A 19,711-nucleotide genomic window follows, 5' to 3' on the forward strand; every position below is an offset into this window, starting at 1 on the left:
TAGGCCTGGCTAATTTTTTTTGTATTTTTAGTAGAGATGGGGTTTCACCATGCTGGCCAGGTTGGTCTCGAACTCCTGACCTCAAGTTATCCACCCGCCTTGGCCTCCTGAAGTGCTAGGATTATAGACGTGAGCCACCACGCCTGGCCACATCATCTGTTTTCTATGGCAAAATGCAAGAGATTAAGTTCAAAGCCAAAACCCATGCATGCAATTGGTGGGATAAACATCAGGCAGCCTCATGTTTCTAGAAGCAAGAGAGATTTTGGAAACATGCATAGGAAAGTTAACAGGATGATCAAAAGAGTATCTTTTTTTTTTTTTTTTTGAGACAGATTCTCACTCTGTCACCCAGGCTGGAGTGCAGTGGCGCATCTCGGCTCACTGCAAGTTCCGCCTCCCGGGTTCACACCATTCTCCCACCTCAGCCTCCCAAGTAGCTGGGACTACAGGCGCCCACCATTACGCCCGGCTAATTTTTTGTATTTTTAGTAGAGACGGGGTTTCATCCTGTTAGCCAGGATGGTCGCGATCTCCTGACCTCATGATCCGCCCGTCTCGGCCTCCCAAAGTGCTGGGATTACAGGTGTGAGCCACCACGCCCGGCCAAAAGAGTCTCTTTAATAAATATTCTGGAAGAAGTTTATGAGAGTCACAAACAAGCTGGGACAGAAGATGACTGCTCTAATCCCAGGTCCACTAGAGACCTTTCCGGGGACCCTGGACAAGTCACATCACTCCACCTGCCTGGCTTCCCATGTGCAACATGAAAACACCAACAAATAAACTTGTGTTCTGTCAAACACTTCGAGATCATGGCAAAACGATCGCAAGAAAAGACAGGCTGTATCTAAACTTGCATGGTGAGCTGATGGAGAAACTGAGGCTGCGGCTTCTTGACTCCCATTACACTGGGGCCCTGCATGAGTGAGGGCTGGATGATGAAGCTGCAATAACAAACCACCCCAACACCTCGGTTGCTCTGCATCTCCGCCTCATCCTCGTGCCAGGATGTGCTGGAAGCAGCTCTATCTTGAGCTTTGCCAACTGATGTGGCAGAGGCAAACAGGGCGTTTAACTGCACATCAGCCCCTAACCTTTCAACCCAGGAGGGACCACATCATGTGTCATGATCAAAGCAAGTCTATCAGCCAAATCTATCTTCAAAGGGCTGGGAGGTAAAATAGCACTACGTGCTTATGAAGACAACTGAGGGTATGTAGTAGGCAGTCCTAACGACCACCTTGGGTCTCCCTCATCAACAGAGTGGCAAGGGGTAAATGTCCTGGACTTCTGAGCCCAGAGTCTTTCAGTCCCAGAAACGATCCAACAGCAAATCTCTATCTTCCATCTCTTACTGGAGCAGATCTCTTCCAAGCAAGAGAGACTACGCTGAAAATTAAGAGGACAGAATTTGGAAGAGGAACAGCAGCCTTATATAGTCCCTTTACCCACCTATGATGAAAGATGGCAACAGTCCTGGCTCTCTGGTTCCTAAAGCCTAGCTCTCTCTATGTCTTCCTTACTGGACTCCACGGCAGCACTGACTAGCACTGCTGTCACCAGAGCTCAGAAGGAAAGTCGGCAGCAGGCCTCTGCCACTCACCTTCCTTCTGTTTCCTCCACTGGAACTCCAGCACCACATCATCATGCCCCACGAAGGTGTGGACTGGGGTGTTCAAGTCAAAGACATTCCACAGGAGAAGGCTGTTTTCCCTCCGCAGCTGGGGAACCATCACGGTCACCAATCCATTGCTGAAAGGCTAAGGCAGAGAAGGCAAAAGCAGATGATCAGATTATTTCAGGGAGGATCGGCTGAGTCTTGAGTTTCCAAACCTGGAATTCTTCCTAAGTAAAATAATTAGATAATGGAAGGCCCCAACTCATCTGGAGAAATTTTCCCCAAACACCGTAAGCTGAACATCGTTACTTTACTCTTTGCTTACGGAAGACACCACAGCAAGTAAAAACTCAGGCTGAGGCAAGCGCTTGAAGAACTTTGAAAATTTTAAAATAAGCAAATGGTTCTGATTGCTATGCACTGAAACACACTGTTTCACATCCTAGCTACTCTCTATGAGTAGCTCAAGAGTTACTAAGTGCTTTCCCAGAACGAGCATGCAGGGCTGACAGGGAAAATCCCTGGAGCAGCAAACCTAATTCTTGCCACGTGGAAACGCACCAGAAACACGCCATCCATGTGAAGCATCACCTTCCCGCCTCCCCAGCACCGCAACTGCTCAGAGGAAAACTTGCTCACTTCAGGACTGACATGTTTTACTTGGCAAAACCCAATCTGCTAGGTAGCTAAGGGGTCCATTTAGTTGAATTAGACTGTTATTTAAGGAATAAATAGTCACCTAAGAGCACATTTATCTTCATCACCCTTCCTGGTAGCACTCTTGGACTTTTCTGTTTATTTTTTAAAGCAAACATATTAATCCAGAAAAGTATTTCAATTCATAAGAAGGGTGTCTGATTTCTTGGCAAGTGATCCCAGGTGCAAAACCAGCTTAATACCCAAGTTATCTTAATACCCAAGTTATCTTTTTTGCTCCCCACGGTGACAGTCGAATATATAAAGGTAGCTTTATTCATCCCTGTGCTAGCTTTCAGATTGACATTAAAGGAAATACATTATCTCTCACCCATGTGGCAATGGAAAAGTACTGGAAGGTTGATAGTTGCCTAACCACTCTATTTGTAGCATTTAATGGTTTAAAAAGCACATTCATATAAGTTATTTCAAAAGAAAGTCAGCTTGTGAATCACAGAATTGTATACTTTAAAATGGTGGATTTTATCACAATTTTAAAAAAAGGAGGGCATAGTAAAAATTACTATTCATATTCTACAGTAGAGGAAATTTCTGCTCAAAAACATCAAATGGCTTCCCCAAGGCCACATCCGTATTAAATGATAGAGCATGACCCCCAGCCCAGGTCTTCTGAATTTAAAGCCAGAGTTCACTCCACCACAACTGACAGACCTCAAGCCTCCTGACCCTCTCTCCATCTACCCTGCTGCCAGCCCTATCATTAGTGAGTATCTTTACATGGCCTAGCTTCTCTGTGGAGCTTTGATCAGCAATTCTGATATAGATACTTACCCAACACTCAAAGAATAAAATGTTTTTATTTTATTTACTTATTTATTTTTTTGGAGATGGAGTCTCACTCTGCCACTCAGGCTGGAGTGCAGTGGCGCAATCTCTGCTTACTGCAATCTCTGCCTCCTGGGTTCAAGAGATTCTCCTGCCTCAGCCTCTCAAGTAGCTGGGACTACAGGCGTGCGCCACCACACCTGGCTAATTTTTGTATTTTTAGTAGAGACAGGGTTTCACCACATTGGCCAGGCTGGTCTTGAACTCCTGACCTCAGGTGATCCACCCGACTCGGCCTCCCAAGGTGCTGCGATTACAGGTGTGAGCCACTGCGACCAGCCAAGAATAAAATTTGAAATAGTTAACAGCATTTATGCCATCATTATCAAATTTGTCCCACCACTAAACCAAGAGAGAAAGATAAAATCACCTCACAAAGAAAAAAAGAGAACATGTCCCTGGGCTCCTTGTTTTTGGAACACCCAAAAAGAAGTTTCCTATCGGGAGGCAGGGTGGCTCACTCACTGTGTATCTGGCCTTCCAGACAGGCACCTGGCAAGGAAGAATATTGAGGTATTTCCGAGGCTGGCGGTAATCCCAGAACTAGAAGAGAGCAAGCAAGATCGTTTGTGAAATAAATGCCATAAAAAATTCTACTGAAATAAGCATAGCCTTTGAACTCATTGCTTCTGGTCCTCTAAAGATACACTTCAACAGCATATTTTTAGTTCAGCTCCTATAACCATACTACTGTGACAGAGACACAAAGAAACCTCCCTTTCCATTTCTAAAACATTACAGGAGAATTTCTGGACTTTATGAGGACCACTAATCAGGGCAGGTCACTATCAACAGGCTTGATTTTGAAATGACCTTTAGAGCTGAAAATTAAAAGAGACGTGTTTGATCCTGTATCACGTTTACATCACGCAGGTAATTTCAAAACAATAGCTGAAGTATCCTGACTACTCATTACATTTCAGACATATATTTAGAACTTTTTTCTCCCATTTAATCTTTGTACCAACCACATAATGCATGTTTTTAATCTCTTTTTTAAATGCAGAGGCTATATAAAGACAAGACATAATGTGCAAGGTCACAAAGGAAAAAGGCAGCTGTGTGAGAACCTAGGAGCCAATCCATTCAAGTCCACACCCGCTATCATCCTCCAACGCCTGAGGTGCAGTTCTTCAAACTGTAGAGCACACAAAGTGAGCCACACAAACTACCTTAGAGACACCTATGCGTCTAACGTGAGGGGCACATACTCTTAGAACTCCAGCATTTGTCACAAAGGCAGGAAAGCCAAGAGTGAAACTCGGAACTGTTTTAAGGAAATTATTTTCAAAAATAGATGACAGCAATCACTCTGGAAATCGCTGTAACAATTTCTTTTTTTAATAGAGATGGGATCTTGCCATGTTGCCCAGGCTGGTCTTGAACCCCTGGGCTCAGGCAATCCTCCCACCTTGGCCTCCAAAAGTGCTGGGATCACAGGTGTGAGTCACCACTCCCGGCTACTTTGGCAATTTCCTATAAAGTTAAGAGTACACATACCATATGACCCAGCAATACCACTCCTACATAACTGCCCTAGAAAATTGAAAATGTCTGTTCACACAAAAACCTATACATGAATGTTTATAGTGGCTCTATTCACAATCACCAAAAACCAAAAATAGTCCAAATGTCCTTAAATGGGTCAACAGAAAATTAATGGTGGCATATCCATAAGTGGAATACTACTGAGTACTAAAAAGTCTATGCATTATTACTTTTTAAAACAACTTGGATGACTCTTAAAGGCATTATGTTGAATGAAAAAAAGACAACCTTAAAAGGTTATATACTAGTCCGGGTGCAGTGGCTCATGCCTGTAATCCCAGCACTTTGGGAGGCCAAGGCAGGCAGATCACTTGAGGTCAGGAGTTCAAGACCAGCCTGGCTCACATGGTGAAACCCCATATCTACCAAAAGTACAAAAATTAGCTGGGCATGGTGGCACACACCTGTAGTCCCAGCTACTCAGGAGGCTGAGGCACAACAATTGCTTGAACCCGGGAGGCAGAGGTTGTAGTGAGCCAAGACAGCACCACTGCATCCCAGCCTGGGCAACAGAACAAGACTCCATCTCAAAAAAAAAAAAAAAAAAAAAAAAGCCCTTCTCAAAAAGAACAAATTATAGTGATGGGGAACAGACAAGTGGTTGCCAGAGGTTAGGGGCAGGAGAGGGTATGAGTGCAAAGGAATAACACGAGGTGGCTCTTCAGTGTCATGGAACTGTTCCATACCCTGACTGTGTGGGGGGCAGTTACATGCAACTCTGCATATGTGTATTTCATAGGTTTTCAAGGCTGGTGCAGTGGCTCATGCCTGTAATCTCACTGCTTTGGGAGGCTAAGGTAGGAGGATCACTTGACGTCAGGAGTTCAAGACCAGCCTGGGCAACAAAGCAAGACCCCGTCTCCTCACCTAGCTAATTGGGAGGCTGAAGTGGGAGGACTGACTGAGCCAAGGAGTTCAAGGTTACAGTGAGCTATGATCATACCACTGCATGCCAGCGTGGGCAACAGAGCAGGACCCTGTCTCAAAAAAAATGTTTTAAATAAAAAAGTAAAAAGTGTATCAGACTATATGGAAAACAGTGAAGAAGTCTAATAAATATATACTTTTTTTTTTTTTTTGAGAGGGAGTTTCGCTCTTGTTGCCCAGGCTGGAGTGCAATGGCGCGATCTCAGCTCACTACAACCTCCGCCTCCCGATTTCAAGCGATTCTCCTGCCTCAGCCTCCCAAGTAGCTGGGATTACTGGCACGCACCACCACACCTGGCTAATTTTTTGTTATTTTTAGTATAGATGGGGTTTTACCATGGCCAGGCTGGTCTTGAGCTCCTGACCTCAGGTGATTTGCCTGCCTCGGTCTCCCAGAGTGCTGGTATTACAGGTGTGAGCCACTGCGCCCAGCTGATGTATAATTATTGTTCCAGAGGAAAGGAAAGAGAAGGAATAGAACAGAAGTAATATTTGAAGAGTGGCTGGGCGCGGTGGCTCAAGCCTGTAATCCCAGCACTTTGGGAGGCCGAGACGGGCGGATCACGAGGTCAGGAGATCGAGATCATCCTGGCCTACACAGTGAAACCCTGTCTCTACTAAAAAATACAAAAAACTAGCCGGACGAGGTAGCTGGCACCTGTAGTCTTAGCTACTCGGGAGGCTGAGGCAGGAGAATGGTGTGAACCCGGGAGGCGGAGCTTGCAGTGAGCTGAGATCCGGTCACTGCATTCCAACCAGGGCGACAGAGCGAGACTCTGTCTCAAAAAAATAAATAAATAAAATTGAAGAGTGAATAATGGTTGAAAATTTCCCCAAAGTGAGGATGGCCAACAAGCCACAGATGTGAGAAGTACTTTCCTCCTCCTTACAAAAGAAACTAGTTTTGATAACGGCCTTTAATAATCATAACCTTTGCTGTAGAAGGATATGACCCACACAAGTACTGTCACGCTGGCCTTCTCTGTTTCAAAACTTTTAGAGACTTAATAAAGTATAGGGATATATATTCAGACCCACAAATCTCTTACTACACTTTAAAATATTCAAAATGGTTTAAAGCTGGTTTTACATGGTTTTAGAGCAAAGGAAGAGACTTTCCAAAGGTTTTGCTTGGTTTGGTTAATAATTTTGTGAATAAGCCTGAATGGAAATGGAAATGACTTGTCTGGAGTTTCATAACCTTCTGAAAAATCTAAATAGAGTTCGAAGTGGGTGACCTTTTCTCCTCTCAAAAGAAAATCACGATATCCCAAAGAAATATACAAATGAGCCAACCTGGAATGTAAGGGAGCGTTCTATGTGCCAACAATGAGGTGTTAATAAATCTTAGAAGCTGTTCCTCTACTTAATGCACAATATGAATGAACGAGTATTACAGAGCACAGCACACAGGAACACGCAAACACCCAGCTGTAAACTCTTGCTTAGTTCCCCAGCCTGCCTGAGGGCTGGATGAGGTTCCTCCATTGAGTGCGTGGGAAGAGGTGAACGTAGTCATTTCTGAGCAGACGTGTGAGTGTAATTTTGCCTATTTCCAAAAAAAAAAATTAATGATTTAGATTGAAAAGTTTAGATGGCATAACTGCTAAATTTAATAGCATCCCTGTTTTGATTCAAGACTAATCATCAAATAGCTAAACATAAAATCAGAAAACTCAAGAATTTCTAGGAAGAAGCCAGGCACGGTGGCTCACACCTACAATCCCAGCACTTTCGGAGGCTGAGGCGGGCAGATCACCTGAGGACAGGAGTTAAAGACCAGCCTGGCCAACATGGTAAAACCCAGTCTCTACTAAAAATACACAAATTAGCCAGGCAAGGTGGCACGCGCCTGGAGTCCCAGCTACTTGCGAGGATGAGGCAGGAGAATCGCTTGAACCCAGGAGGTGGAGGCTGCAGTGAGCTGAGACTGTACCACTGCACTCCAGCCTGGGCAACGGAGTGAGACTCCATCTCAAAACAAAAACAAAAACAAAAACAAAAACAAAGAATTTCTAGGAAGAAAATTAAAAAAAAAAAACAACAACTTCTAATAAACTTCTAATGTTTTAGATTTGCTGCTCTTTAAAAAAAAGAAAAAAAAATCTCAGCTTTCTCATTTTCAGTCCAAGGGACACATTTGGTGGCAGCAAGAGAAACTTTACTCAATGGCTGTTTTTTGGAAAGATCTTTTCCATGTCACAAGATGTGTATTTAAAGAACCAGATCCTGGACTTGAAGAGTAAAGTATCAAGGATTCCTTTTCTTCCCCCTTTTCTTTATTCTTTCTTTCTTTTTTTTTTTTTTTTTTTTTGGAGATGGAATCTTGCTCTGTTGCCAGGCTGGAGTGCAGGGGCGCAATCTCGGCTCACTGCAACCTCCGCCTCCCAGGTTCAAACAATTCTCCTGCCTCAGCCTCCCGAGTAGCTGGGACTACAGGCATGCACCACCACGCCCAGCTAATTTTTGTATTTTTAGTCGAGACAGGGTTTCACCACGTTGGTCAGGATGATTCCGATCTCTTGACCTCGTGATCCACCCACCCCGGCCTTCCAAAGTGCTGGGATTACAGGTGTGAGCCACCGCGCCCAGCTTTTTTTTTTTTTTTTTTTTTGAGACAGAATCTCACTTTGTAGCCCAGGCTGGAGTATAGTGACAGGATTATGGCTCACTGCAGCCTTGACCTCCCCAGTTCAAGTGATCTTCCTGCCTCAGCAGCCTTGTGAGTAGATGGGACTACAAGGGCACACCACCACACCTGGCTACTTTTTTTAATTTTTCTGTAGAGACAAGGTCTCCCTATGTTGCCCAGGCTGGTCTTGAACTCCTGGACTCAAGTGATCTGCTTGCCTAAACGTCCCAAAGTGCTGAGATTACAGGTATAAGCCACTGCGCCCAGCTTTTTTCCCTGTTCTTGTAAGACCAGATTTGCCTTATATGAGATAGCTACATTGAAAGAAGTTATGCAACTGTCCTTAGTTTTATGTTAAAATACTCCATGAAATGGGTACACTGGCTTGTGCCTGTAATCCCAGCACTTTGGGAGACCAAGGCGGGCAGATCACTTGAGGTCAGGAGTCTGAGACCAGCCTGGCCACCATGGCGAAACCCTGTCTCTATTGAAAAAAAAAAAAAATACAAAAATAAGCCAGGTGTGGTGGTGTGCACCTGTAAGCCCAGCTACTCGAGAGGCTGAGGCACAAGAATCGCTTGAACTCAGGAGGTAGAGGTTGCAGTGAGCTGAGATCACACCACTGCACTGCAGCCTGGATGACAGGGCGAGACTCTGTCGTAAAAAAAAAATAGAAGAGACAATACACAGAATGGGAGAAATGATCTGCAAACTATCTAAAATGATCTGCAAACTATCTATGTAACAAGGGATTAATAACCAGAATATATAAGGATCTCAAACAACTCAATAGGAAAAAAATCTAATAATCCAATTAAAACATGGCAAAAGATCTGAACAGACATCTCTCAAAAGAAGACATATAAATGGCAAACAGTATGTGAAAAGATGCTCAACATCACTGATCATCGGAGAAATGCAAATCAAAACTACAATGAGATATCATCTCACACCAGTTAAAATGGCTGTTATCCAAAAGACAGGCAATAATGAATGCTGGCAAGGATGTAGAGAAAAGGGAACCCTCATACACTGTTGGCAGGAATGTAAATTAGTACAGCCACCACGGAGCAGAACTATCGTATGATCCAGCAACCCCACTGCTAGGTATATACCCCAAAGAAAAGAAACCAGTATAGCGAACAGATATCTGCACTCCCATATTTATTGCAGTATTATTCTCAATAGGCAAGGTATTCCGATCCCTGGTAGGATGAGGATATAGACTTCAGGGTGACCGAAGAATCAGAATAAATGTTGATACAAGATGGGATCACCTCCTCCAGCTGGATCAAAGAAAGTGGTATTGAGGTTACGGTCTGTTAATAGTAATGGGGATGCCAGCGGCTAGGACTGGTAGAGAGAGGAGGAGTAGAACTGCTGTAATTTCTGGAAGCAAAGTAAATGTTCATCAACAGACAAATGGAAAAGAAAATATGGTGCATATACACAATGGAGTACTATTCATCCATAAAAAAGAATGCAATCCTATCATTTACAACAACATGGAAGGAACTAGAGGAAATTTTGTTAAGTGAAACAAGCCAGGCACAGAAAAATAAACTTTGCATGTTCTCACTCATCTGTGGGAGCTAAAAATTTAAAAAATTGAACTCATGAAGAGAGCAGAATGATGGTTACCAGAGGCTGGGAAGCATAGTAGGGTAGGGCAGGGGGAGCCAGAAGTGGGGATGGTTAATGGGTAGAAAAATATAGTTAGGGCCGGGCACGGTGGCTCAAGCCTGTAATTCCAGCACTTTGGGAGGCCGAGACGGGCGGATCACGAGGTCAGGAGATCGAGATCATCCTGGTTAACACGGTGAAACCCCGTCTCTACTAAAAATACAAAAAACTAGCCGGGCGAGGTGGCGGGCGCCTGTAGTCCCAGCTACTTGAGAGGCTGAGGCAGGAGAATGGCGTAAACCTGGGAGGCAGAGCTTGCAGTGAGCTGAGATCCGGCCACTGCACTCCAGCCTGGGTGACAGAGCGAGACTCCGTCTCAAAAAAAAAAAAAAAAAAAAAAAAAAGAAAAATATAGTTAGGCAGAATAAATAAGAGCCAGTATTTGACAGCACAACAGGGTGATTACAGTAAACAATAATTCATTGTACATTTAAAAACAACTGAAAGGGTATGATTAGAATGTTTATAACAGAAAAAACTGATAAATGCTTGAGGTGATGGATACCCAGTTTGCCCTAATGTGATTATTACTCATTATACACCTGTATCAAAATATCTCATGTACCCCATAAATATATATACCTACTAGTTACCCATAAATTTCTTTTTTAAAAAATGGAAACAGTAAAACAAAAAAACAAAACAAAACAAAAAAAAGTCTTAAATGCTTGCTGAAGCTATACCTCAGGGAAAAATTAGCAGTGAGTTAAATTAATGGCTGTGAATGGTAGACTATAAAATAAGAAGCTTGACAACGGGATAAAAACAAAACACAAAAATCAAATAAACAAAAATGGAAAAAAATTCCAGTACCTTGAAACAAACTTTTCTTTTTAATTAATATATAACCATAGAAAGAAGTTCTGCCAGGAATGCTGGCTCACTCCTGTAACCCCACCACTTTGGGAGGTCGAGGTGGGTAGATCACCTGAGGTCAGGAGTTCGAGACCAACCTGGCCAACATGGTGAAACTCTGTCTCTACTAAAAATACAAAAATTAGCCAAATGTGGTGGCACACACCTGCTATCCCAGCTACTCAGGAGGCTGAGGCAGGAGAATCATTTGAATCCAGGAGGAGAAGGTTGCAGTGAGCTGAGATCGTGCCACCACACTCCTAGCCTGGATGACAGAGAGAGACTCCGTCTCTGTCTCCAAAAAAAAAAAAAGAGCAAGACTCTGTCTCCAAAAAAAAAGAAAAGAAAGAAAAAAGTTCAGGTAATGTTCTAATGAAGATGAATCCCTGGAGAAATTAGACTATGTAGTTTAATAATTTGGATTTATAAATATCTATGTGTGTTTTCCTGACTCTATCATAGTATAAATATTAATTTTTTTTTTTTTTTGAGACAGAGTCTCGCTTTGTTGCCCAGGCTGGAGTGCAGTGGCCCGATCTCGGCTCACTGCAAGCTCCGCCTCCCGGGTTCATGCCATTCTCCTACCTCAGCCTCCCGAGTAGCTGGGACTACAGGCGCCCGCTACCACACCCGGCTAATTTTTTTTGTATTTTTAGTAGAGACGGGGTTTCACTGTGTTAGTCAGGATGGTCTCGATCTCCTGACCTCGTGATCCGCCCGCCTCTGCCTCCCAAAGTGCTGGGATTACAGGCGTGAGCCACCGTGCCCAGCCATAAATATTAATTTTTAACATACTATTCTAACTTAAATAAGCCTTGGGTTTATTTTCTCATAGAAAGCTTAATTAAACTTCCTAAATTACATAACTATTTATATGGATTATAGGAGTTGTCATTGTTTCCACAAAATATTTAAAATTATTAAAATGTAAAAATTACATCAAATCAAATGAATGAAAACAACTGATGCTCTTAAAAAAATGTTTGCTCTCATGCTCTTATGAACTTTTATTTTTTCTTTTTTGAGAGATGGTCTCCCTTTTCCAGGCAGGTTGGAGTGCAGTGGCACAATCTTGGCTCAATACAACCTCAACCTCTTGGGTTTGAACAATTCTCCCACCTCCACCTCCCAAGTAGCTGGGACTACAGGTGCTTGTTACCATGCCTGGCTAATTTTTTGCATTTTTTGCAGAGATGGGGTTTTGCCATGTTGCCCACGCTGGTCCCAAACTCCTATGTTCAAGCAATCTGCCCGCTTCAGCCTCCCAAAGTGATGGGAATTCAGGTACGAGTCACTGCACCCGGCTGCACTTTCTATAATAATAAGGATCACAAGAACTGAGTCTACAGCCTGGTGATATGGGGAGACCCATCTCTAAAAAAAAAACCTCGAAAATCAGCCAGGCATTGTGGTTTGCACCTGTAGTCCCAGCTACTCCGGAGGCTGACATGGGAAGATCGTTTGAGCCCAGGAGGTCAAGCCTGCAGTGAGCTGTGATTGTGCCATTGCATTCCAGCCTGGGTAACAGCGCAAGATCTTATCTCAAAAAAAAAAAAAAGAACAATAACTTAGCTATTCCATTACAGTATCAAGGTAAATATGTTTAATATTTCTCTAACAAACTCTTAATATAAACTTTTGTTTCTGTGTTATAATATAAACTTAAATTGTAATTTCAAAATCTTTAGATTAATTTTAAGACCTTGAACTGATATTAATGAATAACCTTTGAATATATAAATAATGTCTAGGCATAATTTTATATATATATATATGTATATATATATTTTTTTTTAAGAGATAGGGTCTCACTCTGTCACCTAAACTGGCATGCAGTGGTTTGATCACAGCTCATTGCAGCCTTGAACTCCTAGGCTCAAGCAATCCTCCCGCCTTAGCCTACTGAGTAGCTGGGATGACAGGTGCATGCCACCAGCCCGGCTATTTTTTTATTTTTTAGAAACAGGGTCTCACTATGTTGTCTAGGCTCATTTTAAACTCCAGGCCTGAAGGAATCCTCCCACCTCAGCCTCTCAAGGTGCTAAGATTACAGGCATGAGCCACCACACCTAGCCAAGAATACCTTTTGAAAACTGAGTCATGAAACATAATTTTTACACACACACCCTTGCTCCTTGATACTATTTATTTATTTACTTGAGATAGGGTCTCACTCTGTCACCCAGGTTGGAGTGCAGTGGTGTGATCACAGCTCACTGCAGCCTCAACCTCCTCGGCTCCAACAATCCTCCTACCTCAGCCTTCTGGGTGGCTGAGACTACTGGTATGCACCATCACACCAAGCTAATTTGTTTATTTTTTGTAGAGATGGGGTTTCACTATGTTGGCCGGGCTGGTCTCCAACTCCTGGGCTCAAGTGATCCTCCCTCCTCAGACTCCCAAAGTGCTGAGATTACATGCATGAGCCACCATGCCCAGTCTTGATTCTTTATTGATTGTCCAATTAATAGGGTGAAAGGATTTACAAATACCTTTTGATCACAATGGTATACATGCTTACTTCTGCTGCCTTAAAAATGTCAAATATTATCTATGATTGTATGAGGATGTGTTTGCAAGATAATACGTGTATTTCTTGCCTTATCAAGGAGAAAAATAGAATATTTTTGCCTTATATATTACGTGTTGACAGAGTTGGCCAAATGTTATGGATTTTCTTATAAAACAAAAATGACTTGTGGAAAAGATTTTTGTGCAAAACATTATATGGATAGTACACAAAAGGAATAAAACTAAAATGCCAGCCTGGGCAACATAGCAAGACCCCACCTCTACAAAAAATAAAATAATATGACATGGTAGCATACACCTGTAGTCCTAGAGGCTGAGGTGGGAGGATCACTTGAGCCCAGCAGTTCAAGGCTGCAGTGAGCTGTGATCATGCCACTTGTAGTGCAGCCTGGGTGACACAGTGAGACCCTGTCTCTAAAAAAGAAAAACAAAATCTAAAATGTAGGTTTTCTTTCCATTTAAATAGCAACTGATCTCTGAGCACATCATTTGTTTAAAACAGTAAAAACTTAGTCTATATCTACAGAGCAGAGGTTCACCAAAATACTGTTACTTTTTGTGTTTTTCATAAAGCTCCTGAATTATTTGCCTAAATCTCGTTTTTTAAAAATGCTACCATTCTTAATAATTTTTATCACTTACTGCTGTATTTAACTTTAGTTTCACTATATATCAAGACTGTAATCATTTCTTATCTTTATTTTATTTATTCGGGTTTTTTTATTTTTTATTTTTATTTTTTTATTTATTTTTATTTATTTATTTATTTATTTATTTATTTATTTATTTATTGTTGCCCAGACTGGAGTGCATGTAGCATGATCTCAGCTCACTGCAACCTCCACCTCCTAGGTTCAAGCAATTCTCCTGCCTCAACCTCCCGAGTAGCTGGGATTACAGGCATGCGCCACCACACCCAGCTAAGTATTTTTAGTAGAGATGGAGTTACACCATGTTGGCCAGGCCGGTCACAAACTCCTGACCTCAGGTGATCCACCCACCTTGGCCTCCCACAGCGTTGGGATTACAGGCGTGAGCCACTGCGCCAGCCATTTCTTATCTTTAGACCCTTATATGACAACTCTTTGTTGTCAAATTCAGGTCCTATGTTCAAAATAATAAAATGGTCAAGATGTCTTTTCAGCTTAAACTACTTTTGGGTTTCCCATATGGCCACATGGTAAACTATAATTCGCCCCTCAACTTATAAAAGGAATATACTCAAAATAATTAGGTATGCTTGTCATTCTCCAGATTTCTAACGAGCTCCACACTGTGCATGCCGCCCTATTATCAAACCCACAGTGTGTGGAAAGCTAGCAAAGAAAAGTTCAGCCTCCCCAGATTAATTATATACAAGTAAAATGTTGTTAATATGAATACATTCTAGCAACTGTTTACTTTTCAATTGGGATAGAAACACATTCACATTCATGTACAAAGATCGGCATATAACTGTTAGCAAGATTAATGCTTTTTTTAAGAAAAAAAGAAAGATTTTGTTTCTAGATTTAAATATGCTCACCAACTGGTGACAATTATACAATTTATGGGATTAATTAGAGGACCCTGGAGATTTGACAATGTCCTTACTATTCATAACATGCTCTTGCTCTCAAGGCAATCACTGATGCAGTCTTACAAAATGATTACACGTCATTTGGAAACAGAAGACTTCATTCTATTTCAATCTGATACAGGTAGTTATTACAAATTAGCCGGAGCCATTGCATCCCCCCATTCACAGACAATTTCTTCTTTTCATTTACCCTTGCCAAAGGGTTCCTGCTACAAACTACAGAGCAGAAAAAAAGTCCTCTGAAGAAATATCAGGGGCTAGGTGTGGCTCACACCTGTAATCCCAACACTTTGGGAGGCTGAAGCAGGAAGACTGCTTGAGCCCAGGAGTTCAAAACCAGCCTGGGCAACACAGTGAGACAAAATACATATTTTTTCTTTATATATAGATATAGATATATACGTATCTACATACAGATGGAGAAAGAGAGGTATAAAGAAATATCACAAGAGCCTCGGTCAAAAATGAACCAGGTTTCCTTGAGTGTTGATACCCTAGGAAATAGACTCAAAGCTACATGTTTCTCATCAGAATGTACCAAGGGTGGCAGGGCATGGTGGCTCATTCCTGTAATCCCAGCACTCTGGGAGGCCGAGACAGGTAGATTGCTTGAGGTCAGGAGTTTGAGACCAGCCTGGCCAACATGGTGAAACTCCGTCTCTACTAAAAATACAAAAATTAGCCTGGCATGTTGGTGCGCCCTTGTAATCCCAGCTACTGAGGGAGGCTGAGACATGAGAATCGCTTGAACCTGGGAGGCAGAGGTTGCAGTGAGCCAAGATCACGCCACTGCAATCCAGCCTGGGCAACAGAGCAAGACTCTGTCTCAAAAAAAAAGAATGTACCAAGGGACTATGTCTGGATTTCCAGGACTCTCTTTGTCTAGAAGGCAGCAACTTTTGTGAAATAGGCTGCTGTTAACCCAAGATCAGGAAAAACAAAAAGATTATGTAAAATGATATGAACTCATTTAATTATAGTTAATGTTCTATTTCTAAGGGCCACATAAGAAAAATTATTTTCTTTCTTCTTGATCTACCCCAACCTTCAACTCAATTGTTCTGTAGTTAAACAATTTACAAACTGAAGTGAAATACACATTTAGTGATAACCTTGCTCCAGCTGACCCCTTCGAATTTAGAAAATAAAAATACAATAAAAATAACTAATATTAATTATGAGCTAATAATTTTGTATTTTTACATCATATGGATAGTATACAAAAGGAATAAAACTAAAACACCAGCTTGGGCATTTGTCATATGCACCTAAGAATTGTCATATAAACCTAACAATGATTATGTAGAAAAATTACACATATTGATCCTTATCTACTGAAAAAATGGTTGAATGTTATGCAAAGTCCCTTTTATAAATTTCTTCACTTTTTATGATCATGCTGTTTACATACATTCAATAAAATTGTCTTGCTAGCACTGTGGGAGGCTGAGGCAGGTGGATCGTGAGGTTAAGAGATTGAGACCAACCTGGCCAATACGGTGAAACCATGTCTCTACTAAAAATATAAAAGTTAGCTGGGCGTGGTGCCATGTGGCATGCGCGGGAAAATCACTTGAACCTGGGAGGTGGAGGCTGCAGTGAGCCAAGATCGTGCCACTGCACTCCAGCCTGGGTGACAGAGCAAGATTCCATCTCAAAAAAAAAAAAAAATTGTCTTGCTTCCAGGATATAGTGGAATAAATCAAATACCATGCCAAAAATCTCATTTCATTAATAAGCTAAGCCTGCTGGTAAAGAACAGAGAAGGCTCTTTGTATGGGGAAACAATGCCTATAAAGTCCTCCCAGGAAACTTGCTGTTACCTGCTTTATTACCTATGAAACCCCAGCCTCACGGTTAGGAAAGATGTCACTGAGTATCAACAAACTTGGGCATCTCATAGAAAGAGGTAGAGTTGAACTGGATGGTTTCTGGTTTCCGAACTTGGGAGACAAGCTGATTGGGGTATGGGGACAGAAACCCAAATGCGGCCGGGCATGGTAGCTCCTGCCTGTAATCCCAGCACTTTGGGAGGTTGAGATGGGTGGATCACTTGAGGTTAGGAGTTCAAGACCATCCTGGCCAACATGGTTAAATCCCATCTGTACTAAAAATACAAAAATTAGCCAGGCATGATGGCGTGCATCTGTAATCCCAGCTACTCGGGAGGCTAAGGTAGAAGAACCAGGAGCGGACGTTGCAGTGAGCCGAGATCACACCACTGCACTTCCGCCTGGGTGACAAAGCAAGACTCAGTCTCAAAATAAAAATAAAAATAAAAACGGAAAACCAAATGCAATATGAACAAACAAACAAAAAAGTCACATCTGGCACATTAAAAATAACTTAGAACCCTGAGGGATTTACAAACTTCAAGACAGGAGTTAACTTTTAACTTAGTGTATGACTGTAGTTTGCTAATCATATCACAAAGATGTCATATATGACTATATAAATACAACAAAGCATTAAGTAAATGACACTGAATCATAAAATTGCTAAACCAACTTCTGTGGTCAAACCCCTGCCCTTAGAGACCTGACCACAAGGAGGAACTACTGGAGCAAAGATGACTCTGCCCTGCCATCATTCTGACCAAGGGTGAACATCACATGCCACAGAGAGGAAAGGCAAACAAACAACGCTGTACCTTGTGATAAACCAAAAATAATCGGGTTACTGAAACACAAAAAATCTTGAGCATTTCCTGTAAGTTAGAGAATCACTAATAAAATGACTCTAGCCTGAAAACGTCAGAACTTTCTACATATGATAAGCATGTGAGGGAGCAGCTGTTTTTCCACCAGGAATAGACTAATTGTAAACTTTGCAACCTTAACAACTCTGTAGGCTTTTCTCCTTTGCTGAGATCTGTTATGCATACCTGACATCCTTGCAGTTTCTTTGCAAGGGAACCTCTTTCCCTTTCTTGAGGCAGAGTCTCGCTCGGTCGCCCAGGATGGAGTGCAGTGGCTCAATCTCGGCTCAGTGCAACCTCTGCCTCCCAGGTTCAAGCAATTCTTGTGTCTCAGCCTCCTGAGTAGCTGGAATTACAGGTGTGCGCCACCACACCCAGCTAATTTTTGTATTTTTAGTAGACATCAGGTTTCACCAGGTTGGCCGGGCTGGTCTCGAACTCCTGACCTCAAGTGATCTGCCTGCCTTGGCCTCCCAAAGTGCTGGGATTACAGGTGTGAGCCACTGCACCCGGCCAACTTCTTTCCCTTTCTAAGTACTTTTATCTCTGACTTCCTTTCACATAGGGAAAGACGAAAACCTTCTGAACAAATTCTAAGAGACGTATCAGAGGAGATCCTATGGCATGTCACTCCGCCATCATAACGCAGCGTGGTTACGTTGAACAGCACCATGTTGGGTCTCGCTCTGTTGCATTGCGCTGGTCAACATAACCAAATTTATGTGTTCAATTGCCCAAGAAGCACATGCACCATGAAATACATACTATGCTAACACACTATAGCTTTCCTCCCAAGGTGGAATCCCACATCCCTGATGCCACCCAAACACTGCTCCTCCAACTTCCCCATGGGCGCCACTGACCTTCACAGAATTGTCTTGACTGGAGGTAGCAAGAATGTGCTCGCTGTCTGGGTGCCAGTCCAGGCCATGGATTTTGGAGAGGTGGGCGGCTAGATATTCCACTGCTGTACTGGGTTTCTGCAACAGATCAGCACCGAATGTTATCGATTTAGAAAGAACTCATTGAGTGTCTACCACATAAAAGTCTGCTAGGTAGTGAGTGAGGATGCAAAAATACTACCAGATACTGTTTCTACCCTACACAGACTTTGTTTTGGTTAAGTCAAACAAAACACCATCACCAAAAGACTCATCCAACTCTCCTTCACATGCTCTGGAAATGCACCTGTGAGCCTCATTTCTTCCCACTTCAATGGAGGATACAAGGTAGTGGGTACTTTTCCCCCCGCTTTTTGTTTTATGAGACGAAGTCTTGCTCTGTGTGCAGTGGCACGATCACGGCACACTGCAGCCTCAACTTACTGGGCTCAAGCAGTCCTCCCGCCTCAGCCCTCCAAATAGCTGGGACTACAGGTGCATGCCACCTTGCCTGGCTAATTTTTTTGCATTTTTTGTAGAGATAGGGTTTTGCATGTTGTCCAGGCTGGTCTTGAACTCCCCGGCTCAAGCGACCCACCTGTTTTGGCCGCCCAAAGTCCTGGGATTACAGGCACGATCCACTGTGCCCAGCCTCACACTTTAATAGTGCAATCTGACAATTCCCACTTGCCTTCCCCATGATCACCCACGAAGAGGGACTGAGACATCCAGATGAACCCAGCTTCAACAAAAGGGTAAAACCACCATCTTAAAGTGATGGAGTGCTAAGATTCCGAAGGAGAATGAATGTACATCACAAAAGAAAACAATACACGATTAATAAGCATAGAAAAGGCCGGGCGCGGTGGCTCAAGCCTGTAATCCCAGCACTTTGGGAGGCCGAGACGGGCGGATCACGAGGTCAGGAGATCGAGACCATCCTGGCTAACACGGTGAAACCCCGTCTCTAATAAAAAATACAAAAAAAAAACTAGCCGGGCAAGGTGGCGGGTGCCTGTAGTCCCAGCTGCTCGGGAGGCTGAGGCAGGAGAATGGCGTGAACCTGGGAGGCGGAGCTTGCAGTGAGCCGAGATCTGGCCATTGCACTCCAGCCTGGGTGACACAGCAAGACTCCGTCTCAAAAAAAAAAATAAAATAAAAAAATAAGCATAGAAAATAAACAGGCCGGGGGCGGTGGCTCACGCCTGTAATC

At 42.8% G+C, this 19,711-nt stretch overlaps 1 protein-coding gene across 6 annotated transcripts in view; it reads right to left on the reverse strand.

The window, feature by feature from the left end:
• The window catches only part of WDR59 (WD repeat domain 59), a 115,889-nt gene that overhangs the window by 45,197 nt on the left and 50,981 nt on the right, over positions 1-19,711 (reverse strand). For all 6 annotated transcript variants that reach the window (XM_050772681.1, XM_050772679.1, XM_050772678.1 and 3 more), the window contains 3 exons: positions 18,481-18,597; positions 3,629-3,706; positions 1,607-1,763 (listed from right to left, as the gene is read on the reverse strand). In XM_050772681.1, the coding sequence (XP_050628638.1) occupies positions 1,607-1,763; positions 3,629-3,706; positions 18,481-18,597 (352 nt within the window). The remainder of the gene's footprint in view (positions 1-1,606; positions 1,764-3,628; positions 3,707-18,480; positions 18,598-19,711) is intronic.

Source organism: Macaca thibetana, chromosome 20 (assembly GCF_024542745.1).
Source record: "Macaca thibetana thibetana isolate TM-01 chromosome 20, ASM2454274v1, whole genome shotgun sequence".
Lineage (NCBI taxonomy): Eukaryota > Metazoa > Chordata > Mammalia > Primates > Cercopithecidae > Macaca > Macaca thibetana.